The 12,685-nt window shown below is 34.3% G+C and overlaps 1 protein-coding gene across 1 annotated transcript in view; it reads left to right on the top strand.

Moving 5' to 3' along the window:
* LOC149788987 (solute carrier family 35 member E3-like) overlaps nucleotides 1-10,947 on the top strand; it is a 58,305-nt gene extending 47,358 nt beyond the window's left edge. Inside the window, exon 6 of the mRNA XM_089975141.1 lies at nucleotides 6,677-10,947. Coding sequence (XP_089831267.1) covers nucleotides 6,677-6,777 — 101 coding nt within the window. The 3' untranslated portion in view covers nucleotides 6,778-10,947. The remainder of the gene's footprint in view (nucleotides 1-6,676) is intronic.
* Nucleotides 10,948-12,685: the final 1,738 nt, after the last annotated feature.

Raw genomic sequence — 12,685 nt, forward strand, 5'->3', positions numbered from 1 at the left:
TATGCTGTCTTTCCATCTACCTGTCCATCACACATGCTTTGCAAGCAAGATATCTAAATAAATAGCTATTAAGTCAAACCAGATCAAACTGGATATTTGGATACCTTGAGTGCGATGTAGTCCTGATTAGGTTGTGGTGATTGACCTTTTTCAAGGTCATTGAGGGCTACTTTCTGTTATGTCAAGGATGTTGGCATTAATTGTCATGGTTTTTGTGGGAGACATGTTTACTTTCAAAATATAAAGCCCATCTGGTTAAAATTGCTCTATTCATGTTAACTCAGTATAATGATTTATCCAAACATGTACTGTTTGTTTTGCTCTGTATATACCTGTCTATTCTACAACTTAGTTTGGGAAGAGAAAAAATTGAAGCATCTATCTAAGGTTGCAGTTTGGAATTTTGACCTTCTATTTAACATAAAATGTCAGCAAAATTAATTACATTTGACAAATTATATGTGTGCTTGATCCTTGAAAAAATGTATGGATGCCATTGTTACAATCATTTTGAGCTTATCGTTATGTTATAATTATTATTTTGTTTTTTATTCAGATAAAAATATGTCTTTTGTTACTTTTTGTAGGAATCATGCCACAAAATTGACCTGGCTCCTTTTGCTACATTTTGTAGGAGTCATGCCACAAAACTGACCACAAAAATATGTCAATTTACTTCACCTGGAAATCTGCCAAAATATAACCATAAATATTCAACTAAATATTGTGCGATACAGATGTTGGTTTTATTTGTTTCAGCAATAAATTATAAAAGTGAGTTTTTTTATTTCCAACCACACTGTAATTCATACTGTATAATATTTAATATTTGCTCGTGTTGAATTTTCTTTTGCAGAACATTAATGTAGTAGATTCATTTGAGCTAATATAGGATTGCTTAATGTGTGTGTAAAATTGCCATACCTTAGGAATGTTTAATGTGTGTGTAGAATTGCCATACCTTAGGATTGCTCAGTGTTTAAAATTGCCATACCTTAGGAATGCTTAATGTGTGTATAAAATTGCCATACCTTAGGATTGCTCAGTGTGTTTAAAATTGCCATACCTTAGGATTGCTCAGTGTGTTTAAAATTGCCATACCTTAGGATTGCTCAATGTGTTTAAAATTGCTGTACCTTAGGATTGCTCAATGTGTTTAAAATTGCTGTACCTTAGGATTGCTCAATGTGTTTAAAATTGCCATACCTTAGGATTGCTCAATGTGTTTAAAATTGCCATACCTTAGGATTGCTCAATGTGATTAAATTGCCATACCTTAGGATTGCTCAATGTGTGTAAAATTGCCATACCTTAGGAATGATCAATGTGTTTAAAATTGCCATACCATAGGATTGCTTAATGTGTCTAAAATTGCCATACGTTAGGATTGCTCAGTGTGTTTAAAATTGCCATAATTTAGGATAGCTTAATGTGTTTAAAATTGCCATACCTTAGAATTGCTTAATGTGTTTAAAAAATCGCCATACCTTAGGATTGCTCAATGTGTTTAAAATTGCCATACCTTAGGATAGCTCAATGTGTGTAAAATTGCCATACCTTAGGATAGCTCAATGTGTGTAAAATTGCCATACCTTAGGATAGCTCAAATTGCCATACCTTAGGATTGCTTAATATGTTTAAAATCGCCATACCTTAGGATTGCTCAATGTGTTTAAAATTGCCATACCTTAGGATTGCTCAATGTGATTAAATTGCCATACCTTAGGATTGCTCAATGTGTGTAAAATTGCCATACCTTAGGAATGATCAATGTGTTTAAAATTGCCATACCATAGGATTGCTTAATGTGTCTAAAATTGCCATACGTTAGGATTGCTCAGTGTGTTTAAAATTGCCATAATTTAGGATAGCTTAATGTGTTTAAAATTGCCATACCTTAGAATTGCTTAATGTGTTTAAAAAATCGCCATACCTTAGGATTGCTCAATGTGTTTAAAATTGCCATACCTTAGGATAGCTCAATGTGTGTAAAATTGCCATACCTTAGGATAGCTCAATGTGTGTAAAATTGCCATACCTTAGGATAGCTCAAATTGCCATACCTTAGGATTGCTTAATATGTTTAAAATCGCCATACCTTAGGATTGCTCAATGTGTTTAAAATTGCCATACCTTAGGATAGCTCAATGTGTGTAAAATTGCCATACCTGAGGATAGCTGAATGTGTTTAAAATTGCCATACCTTAGGATAGCTCAAATTGCCATACCTTAGGATTGCTTAATGTGTGTAAGATGGCTGTTACCTTATTTGATGGTATGTTTGGTAGCATTGATATGTGCTAAGTTGCTTTATTATTCGTTCCATTGGGGCCTTGCACATTCATGTTTTATAACTTATCTTTTGATGGAAATAATAGAGGTGAAAGTGAAACTCATTTTTTTTGTGATAGGTTTTATTTATAATATTATTCATCTAGTACTATAGCCAAATTTTTTTGTGCCATTTGAAATCTCCTAATGCCCACTCAGCAGTTAGAAAAGTTACTTTTTAAAATAACACAACAAATTTCGGTAATAAATTAGTTGTTGTGTGAATCATTATTAATCACAATAGTCTCTGGTCTATTATTATCTAATATTAACAAATTAATATGAACGTTAGATTTGTAGCATTTTTCATACACCAACCAAAATGCTGAACATATAGTCTGATGATGCTCTGTACCACTCCGGTGGCCCAGTGGTTAGAGCATCCGCCTCACATGTACGAGGTTGCGAGTTCAAACCCTGGGCAAGTCATACCAAAGACTTATAGAAATTGTACTTTCAGCTGCCTCGCTAGGCACTCAGCATTAAGAGGTCAGTATTAGGACTGGTAGGCCTGTTGTCAGGATAATGTAACTGGGTGGGACATCATGCTACATGTCTGCAGTATGATTCCCCAATGCTACACATCACTATTACCTGCTATACACTGCAGACATTGTAGCGATATGACTGAAAATTGTTAAAACCTATTTTAAAAATCCAAATAACTCACACACACATATGATGCCGTTCCATCCCTACATTCATCTACTTTTTCATATAATAACATCAGTTTTACACCATCTACCATAACCAATCTTTGTGGTTTACTTGCACTTGGGGTAAGGAAAGGCCATCATGTTCACTATAACTGCAAGTAGAAAAATAGTTTCTGCATGATAACATTAATTCTACATCACTGGCTGGGATTACATTTTGTGAATGGCTTGCTCTTTGAGTAAAAAAACTCAGCCTATATTCAGTTTGGGTTACTAATGTCAAGGTCACTGTCGGTAAAAGAGGAAAAACAGTTTTCACACAAATACTTCAGTTACATCAGAACTAGTGACTAAAAGTTTGTGGACAGTTTGCACAGGGAGTAAGGAAGAAATCACTGTGAGTGAGGAATGGTTCTAACATAGCAACTTCAGTTTTTGATGATACGCCATTACCAAAGTGTGTGCATGGCTTTCAGTAAGAAAGAAGCCCATTGATTTGGGGGTTGAAAGGTCAGAAGTCAAGGTGGTCTGACTGTAAGAAGAAATATGGTTTTTACAAAATAACTTTAGTTCTGGACCACATTCCCTGACCAATCTATGTGAATGGTTTATACTTTGAGGTAAAGAGAAGGCCAGTTACTTTGGGGTTCAAAAGGTCATGATCATTGTCATTAAAAAGAGCTGCATAGTGACTCTTCTAGATCAAGTTCCTTGACTAAATTTTGTCTGTTGATTGCACCATGTTCTGCTTAAAGACAATTATATAATGTACACTTCACAATTATATAATGTACACTTCATAATAGACTTGTAGTTTTTTTTTCTCTTCTACTTACACAGTTAATATAAGTTTTATTCACATTACATTATTTTAAAGTAAGGAAAAGATGTCCAAATTTTGGCATTTTACATAAATGTGTCTTGAATTAACACAAGAAACAGGTGCAACTTCACATTTACTTACAAGGATTGTTTGATACAAAATATTTACATCCAATTGTGTTGTGACTTTGAACAAAATGTATTTTCAGGTAAAAGTGGGGGACAGTTTTGGCATTTTCGTCAGCCTGGCTTTCTTTTAAACTCTGTGACTTTAAAGTCGTTTAAGATTAAAGGATGAAACTTGATATATTTGTATGTCATCACCAAAATGTGGGTTGCATTCCACCCTGTTTTTAAGGTCAAGGTCACAGCTCAGTATCATTAACATTTCCATGACACTTTCCATGTTGCTATACAAGTTAAAAGCTGTTTGACATTAAGGAATGTGGAGCCTTGAGTGATCTAAAGTGCTCACCATTATGGATCACTGCCATCTCACCTCTGTCTGCGTGGGTTCGAGTCACGGATTCGGCCTATGTTGGTATGTGAGAAAGCTTGCCAGTAGCTTCTCGTGGGTCGGTGGTTCTTTCCAAGGGTTTCCCGGGTTCTTCCTCCACCATTAATGCTGGCCGCCATGTATAGCCTATCTTGTGCTGAAAAATGGCATTAAACCCTACAACAACAACAACATTAAGGAATGGAGCTTGGTATACATGTACATCGTCTCTAGATGGTATATCCCTTACCCCATTCAGGTTGCTGTATTCAAAATCAAAATCACAGATCAATATTTCATTGCTCTTTCCCATCTGCTGTTTATTTTTTAAGCTGTTTCAGATTTAAAAATGAAACTTTTTATATATATATGTATATCATCACTGGAAGCTGTCATGCAACACTTATCGACCTAACTTTAAGGTCAAGGTCACAGGTCAGTGTTTTGTTTTTCCTCATTTCTTTGAAACACAATAACCTCAAAGCTCTTTGTGATTAAGTGTTCTAACTTGGCATACATATATACCATCATTAGCAGATGTGTTACATACCACACTGTTCAGTATCATGGTGTTCTGTGTCAAATTTGTTTTATCTGCTTTGTTTACATACAGCAAATTTAGAGCAGTTTGAGATGATGGGATGAAACTTTCTATAATTATATAGCATTTCTATATGGTATGTCATATACCACATTGGGGGTCCTATCTTCTGTATAGCATTTCTATATGGGATGTCATATACCACATTGGGGGTCCTATCTGCTATATAGCATTTCTATATGGGATGTCATGTACCACATTGGGGGTCCTATCTTCTGTATAGCATTTCTATATGGTATGTCATATACCACACTGGGGGTCCTATCTTCTATATAGCATTTCTATATGGTATGTCATATACCACATTGGGGGTCCTATCTTCTATATAGCATTTCTATATGGTATGTCATATACCACATTGGGGGTCCTATCTTCTGTATAGCATTTCTATATGGGATGTCATATACCACATTGGGGGTCCTATCTTCTATATAGCATTTCTATATGGTATGTCATGTACCACATTGGGGGTCCTATCTTCTATATAGCATTTCTATATGGTATGTCATGTACCACATTGGGGGTCCTATCTTCTGTATAGCATTTCTATATGGGATGTCATATACCACATTGGGGGTCCTATCTTCTATATAGCATTTCTATATGGTATGTCATGTACCACATTGGGGGTTCTATCTTCTATATAGCATTTCTATATGGGATGTCATATACCACATTGGGGGTCCTATCTTCTATATAGCATTTCTATATGGCATGTCATGTACCACATTGGGGGCCCTATCTTCTATATAGCATTTCTATATGGGATGTCATGTACCACATTGGGGGTCCTATCTTCTGTATAGCATTTCTATATGGGATGTCATATACCACACTGGGGGTCCTATCTTCTATATAGCATTTCTATATGGTATGTCATATACCACATTGGGGGTCCTATCTTCATGGTCAAGGTCAGTCAATAGTTTCACATTTGCCCGTCTGCTTTGCACTTAACAGCTGTCAAAAATAAATTTATGAAAGTTAGAATACTGATATTTTGTCACTAGATGTGTTCATTGCACATTTGAAATAATATCCACAGATCAAGGTCAAAGCTTAATATTTTATGGTTTATTTCTGCCTTATATCATAAAAAAAGCTGCTAGAGGTACAGGGATGAAACTGCTTCACATTTTGTTTTAGCATCACATGTATTGTAGTCAAAATTTTAACGCCAGGTCATGGTCACTGAATTTTTTAAACCCCTGTTATGCACTTTTCATATAATGCATGTGAATTCAGCTTGATCAAACCTGGTTAATTTTGAGGACTGTCCCATGACTTTACAGTTTTGTCATGATTGTGAACTTTATGACCTCACCATGGCAACAGGGAACAAAAATTAGCTGAATTTGGTTGTTAGAACTTAAGAAGGCTTTTTTTGCAGAGTAATAATATATGGCAATAGTGTTCATCTCTGAAATAGAGCAAACACTGCAAAAATCAGAGCTTTTGGAATCTACCATAATATACTCACTTAATAGTCCAACTGCAAACTGCACAGACCCAGATTGCAATAATGTGCTGGCAGATCAGGGTCTGTGCAGTTTGTCAGGAATAACCAGTAGAACAAACAGCATAGACTCTGATCTGCTGATGCCTTATGTTACTGCAGATCAGGATCTTTCTTGTTTGCAGTTTGTCAACTTTTTAGCAAGTACATATGGTATGCAGATACTAAATTGCATGCTTTTGTTGCAGATATTTATGAAATAGCCTTCCTGAAATCTCTTTGCATTTACTTGTGAATATAATTTTCTGTTATAGGTATAATTGCATATACCCATTTTAAGATGGAGGAGAGCAGGAAACCAGTGCTGCCATCTGCTGAGTCCAGCAGAGCAGAGAAGAAGACAAATTTAATTTAATCTCTATTTTAAATTTCATATTTGCTATTTTTTTCCCTCCAGGGATTAGCTACTTCATGATATATTCCATACAAATTACTTGTTGTATTTATGGATATACTGTAAACCTCAAAATTCTTACGGAGCATAAGTTTTTAATGAATGTAGCAAGTGCACTAATTTGGACAGATTTAATATATGCTATAAAGGCTGACCATTATGTGGTCAGCATTTCTGGAACCATGTTTCGATATTATTCTGTACATGGCATGTTATACTATCAGATGAGAAGATGGAAGTTTGAACTTGTTTCTAAAAATAAAGTGTTTTGTCCATTATTTTACTGCTTACCCCACATTTCAATTGGCTGGAATGCCGAAATCAGATTATGTATATTTCTTTAACAAAACAAAAATATAATAATATTGAAGAAAGTGTTTTGATAGCTTTGTTTGTTTGAGATGCTGATCATTCTTGTAATTGATTTGGCATTCCATTTCCAATGCATTCCAGCCAACTGAATGTAGTCCAGTGGAACTTGAAAATGTGTCCATTTGCTTGTGTGAGAATTTGAATTTATTAGAAAAAAGACAGAGTAATTCAAGTCTGACTAAAACAATGACTTATGACAGTATGACTTTAATTGGTAGAAAATCATAGATATGAGCTACCAAGTGTGTGAGATATTACTGAAATTTCACTTCTCGTTCCAATGTTAGTTGACATGGGAACACACTACACAGTGCCATTATTTAGGCAGCAAGACCTCGAACCCCAGAACATAAATATCAGGGTCAATATCTTGCATTGTAGGATTAAAAATCCCATATGACCAATCTACTGATTTTTTTTTTGTTCCAGTAGTTCAGTGTCGTGTTAACACATTAACCCCTGGAGATTTTTGTCATTTTTGCCTGAAAATCGAGTAGGAAACACATTTTGAAAGCTATTTCTGAACAGACTCGAAAACACCAAATCCCCGGTCATCTTTCAATAACATACTGCCTAGTGGTGTTAGAAACATCGATTTTCATTGGCTATTTGACTCGCGCATGAGCAGAAGAGTAAAATTTGGACTTCATTTTTTATATTTTTTTGGCTAAACGGAGCCATTATTTTTGTATGGAGACCACTCTTTATTCCAAATGCCCATCTTATCCCACTTTTTGCAAAGGCTCATCTGTCTGTTTGCAGTTCATACTGGTTTGCCTTACATCTGAGACCAAAAAGTCTAAAATCTGAACACAAAATCGGATTCCGACCATGGGTGAATTTTGGGTAAAAAAAGTCGGGTCCAAAAAATGAGTTTTTTCTATCTGTATTTTGTAGTGCAACTAGATATTCCAGATTATTTTGGTATCATTGTAGAGCTACATCTGTCTACCTTTCTATAATACCACCCACTTTAGTGTATCATGCATGACTATGACGCTACAGAGCTCGGCAGTAGGCTACTACCTCCTGCCCTGTAAAGTCATTGCTAGGGGTTAATGTGCTAAGGACACTTATTCAAAGAAATGCTCAATAATATACAATAGTATTTGGACCATGTTCAGTTAAATTCCCCAAATATGCATTTAAATGCTAAACCCCTCCCATGAAAAAAACATTGAAGTTGTTCATTATAATTAAGATGTGGTTTTCAGGTCTCATGCACTTGTTCAGTGCAGTGTCACAATACTTGTAATAATATCTCACATATCATTTCTTTCAGGTCAGTTGAGCTGTAGATAATAACAATCATTTGTTTTTCCTGCAAAGGAGATCTATTTAAATTTTCAGTCAAATAGCATGGTATGCATATATTTATCTTGTATCACTGATATTTTGTTTATGGTATCTGCTCTTATTGACAGTGAATCAGCATGTATTTTATATTGTTTCTTACCGAGTAAAAAATACAGATGTTACATTGTTTATCTTGGACAGCTGTTTTACATATATCTGCTTCAGAATTGTTTACAATTCTTTGTGAGATGAATGGTCATTCAAGATCTAGGCCCCTGGGCTGCCATATTATTCTTCGACTTTTTTTCATAAATGTACTTTTTTGTTTATATAACAACTGGTCATCTCACCCATTATAACATCATGTTCATTGAAGGCATAATGTCAGTGTCATCTAAAAATATAATTTTACTAAATTATCTTTGTAGTTTTCTTAAATCCATGTTGTGTTTTTGTTGTGATAATTGTTGTATTTATTTCAGATTAAATTTAAGAACATTTTAAGCAGTTTTCATATTTTGCCTGCCAAAGATTACCAAAGACATAAATTTGACTCATTTAATAAATTTTGTTTGAAATGAGCACATTGCTTGGAAAATTTACTATGAGAATAGTTATTTATCCTTCATTACCAAAATTTACTTGTGGCTATATTTGTTTTATCACACAAAAGTTGATTACTGTGACCTACTTTTGTTTATGGGCAATTTCATAAGTGCAAACCATTGGAGGCTGTATCTTCTATGGTATTAGTTCTGCTTTTAAATTTTATTTGTACACATTGGAATTTGCATCCAAAGATATTTTACACCTGAATTCAAGAATAGGTCAAAGTGACCTACTTGTGATATAATAGTACTTTCTTCAATCCAAATCCAAGACATGTTAACCATTTACAATTTTTTTTTTTTTAAAGAATACAGAAGCACATTTTGGAGTGTTTTTATCCTAACTTAAAACTTCTTTATATGTTGGCCATTTGGATGGAGTGTGATGTGCTGTGACTCTACCTGTCCCTAAACTTTTCCTAAAATGCATGATAACTTCAGTCATACATGTTCATATACCAAACTTTGGGGGTAGTTTGCAAATGGGGTAAGGAATAAGTTTTGTGTGTGTGTATGTATCAAAAGGTCAGTGGTTAACATCACTGTTCACCATCTAGTTACCAAACTTTGTCGATGGTTTGCCTTTGGATTATGGAAGAACCCTGTCAATTTCAGAAGGCTAAATGTCAAAGATCAAAGTCTTTGAATGAAATGGTTTTCTGGACAATAACTGAGTTCTCCACCATCAATGTTTACAAACTAGTAAATTAGTTGCAACTAGAATATGGAAGAACCCATCTGATTTCAGGGTCAAAAGGTCCAAGATCAATGTCTCCAACTGAACAAAGAGGAAAATGCTTTTGAATAATAGCTTTAGTTCTAGACCATGAACTGTGACCAGTGTTTGTGATGGACTTGTACACAAATTATGGAAGAGGTCAGCTGAACCAAAGATCATGTCATAGTAACCCAAAGAAAAATGGATTTTGCAGAAAAACTTATTCCAAAGCAAGTTCCTTTATCAAACTTTGAGAATGTCTTGCACATGAAATAATAAATAGAACTATGGATTATGGGGTCTAGAGGTCAGCAGTCACAGTAAGTCTAATGAGAAAATAATGGTTTCTGCACATCAAGTTTAGCTTAAGACTGCACATCTTGATGAAAGATCTAGGTCATTTAGATCTATTGGTCACTATCCCTAGAGTCAACCATACCCTACTAGTTCCTACATATGGGGCATATGGATAATGTGCTATTTATGGTAGTCATGGTTATATCTGAGGAATTTATTAAGTAATTTTAGTCTGTGTGTCCTTTACACAGTAATATCTTTTAGCATTTGTGTACATAATTTGATCAATTCTGTGAGAATTAGTCTTTGCATTTTTAATGAAATGTTCAAATATTTCCTAAAATTAAGCACTTTTAAATGGGCAGCAATGTCTATAAATGCCTTGGTTGCTTGTAAGTTATCAGTAAATTTAATTTGGATCAACTTTGACGTCAAGATCAAATGTTTATATTCATGTTTAGGGACATTCTTCACAGACATGTTTAGGGTATTCACAAACATGTTTAGGGACATCACATACATTACTAGCCTCATTATTTTAGGGTTAATCTTCACAGGGCGTTTCTTCAAAAACATGTTTAGGGTTAATCTTCACAGGGCGTTTCTTCAAAAACATGTTTAGGGTTAATCTTCACAGGGCGTTTCTTCACAAACATGTTTAGGGTTAATCTTCACAGGGCGTTTCTTCAAAAACATGTTTAGGGTTAATCTTCACAGGGCGTTTCTTCACAGACTTATTTAGAGACATTCTTCATACATTCCTCATGTAGTTCAATCCTAATGAATCAGATGTAATTTATTTTCTTATTTACTTTGAGCAATAAATGGTACATTCTGGGATTCAAGCTATTGATTTTTTTCCCCCAAGACCAACATTTCTCTGGTAAATTTGTTGCTTGCAAGTTTAGGCTAAAATTAATAGTATTAATCATCAAGTTTGTTTACCATGTATATGTCCATGACTTTATCTTAAAAATTACTATATATATGACACCAGTTAATAAAAATACAATGAATTTATATAATGATTGATCAAAAGTTTTTAAAAAGGAAATGAGGTAGAATCAACTGTTAAAGTTGTTGTTGTGGGGTTTTAACACCATTTTTCAGCACACGATAGGATATGCATTGCGGCCAGTATTAATGGTGGAGGAAGAACCACTGACCCAAGAGAAGCTACTGGCAAGCTTTCTCACATACCCATATTTGGATGAATACTAGACTCAAACCCACGCAGAGGTGAGATGGCAGTGATCCATAACAGAGCGCTTTAGACCACTCGGGGACCAACTGTTAAAGTCATAGAATTCACATAAATAACATGCTTACATGGCGTGAAATTTAAGCCTGTCGACAAGAACCTAACAAACTGGTTGACTTTAAATGAAACCATACTGGGAAGCTGGTGACCATCTTGTAGGTGTAGTACACTGTACCCGAGATGCACCCTCATTGTAACCTTTATTGTCATATGAACTACTGGATGACAATGTCCAAGATAAACACAAAAAAGTTTATTGTGGTGAATGAGATACATTCATCCCAATATGTGCCCATTTGCAAATTTGATGGCCAGTCGTAAGAGCTTCTTGAACATGACTGAAAAGGTTTTAAAAAATAATTCCAGTATATGGAAAAAGTAGGATAAATGTTACTAAGGCTATCGTTTCATTGATGTGCCCAAAACTTACATTGTGTCCATGGCTGAAATACCTGGCTTTCAATGTTTTTGCACAATGTTAAACTGCTACAGGCAGACTACAATGACCTCGAAGTACTATATTTGTTAATGTACACTTTTGACTTTTGTGGCAAAAGTATTGAAAACATAGTCTTTCGAAGTTCTATATTTGTTAATGTACACTTTTAACTTTTGTGGCAAAAGTATTGAAAACATAGTTTTTCAAAGTTCTATATTTGTTAATGCACACTTTTAACTTTTGTGACAAAAGTATTGAAAACATAGTCTTCAAAGTAAAATATTTGTTAATGCACACTTTTAACTTTTGTGACAAAAGTATTGAAAACCATAGTCTTCGAAGTTCTATATTTGTTAATGTACACTTTTAACTTTTGTGGCAAAAGTATTGAAAACATAGTCTTCGAAGTACTATATTTGTTAATGCACACTTTTAACTTTTGTGACAAAAGTATTGAAAACATAGTCTTCGAAGTACTATATTTGTTAATGGACACTTTTAACTTTTGTGACAAAAGTATTGAAAACAGTCTTCAAAGTACTATATTTGTTAATGCACACTTTTAACTTTTGTGGCAAAAGTATTGAAAACATAGTCTTCGAAGTACTATATTTGTTAATGCACTCTTTTAACTTTTGTGACAAAAGTATTGAAAACATAGTCTTCGAAGTACTATATTTGTTAATGCACACTTTTAACTTTTGTGACAAAAGTATTGAAAACATAGTCTTCGAAGTACTATATTTGTTAATGGACACTTTTAACTTTTGTGACAAAAGTATTGAAAACAGTCTTCAAAGTACTATATTTGTTAATGCACACTTTTAACTTTTGTGGCAAAAGTATTGAAAACATAGTCTTCGAAGTACTATATTTGT

Source organism: Sinohyriopsis cumingii, chromosome 11 (assembly GCF_028554795.1).
Source record: "Sinohyriopsis cumingii isolate HCF-2022 chromosome 11, ASM2855479v2, whole genome shotgun sequence".
Lineage (NCBI taxonomy): Eukaryota > Metazoa > Mollusca > Bivalvia > Unionida > Unionidae > Sinohyriopsis > Sinohyriopsis cumingii.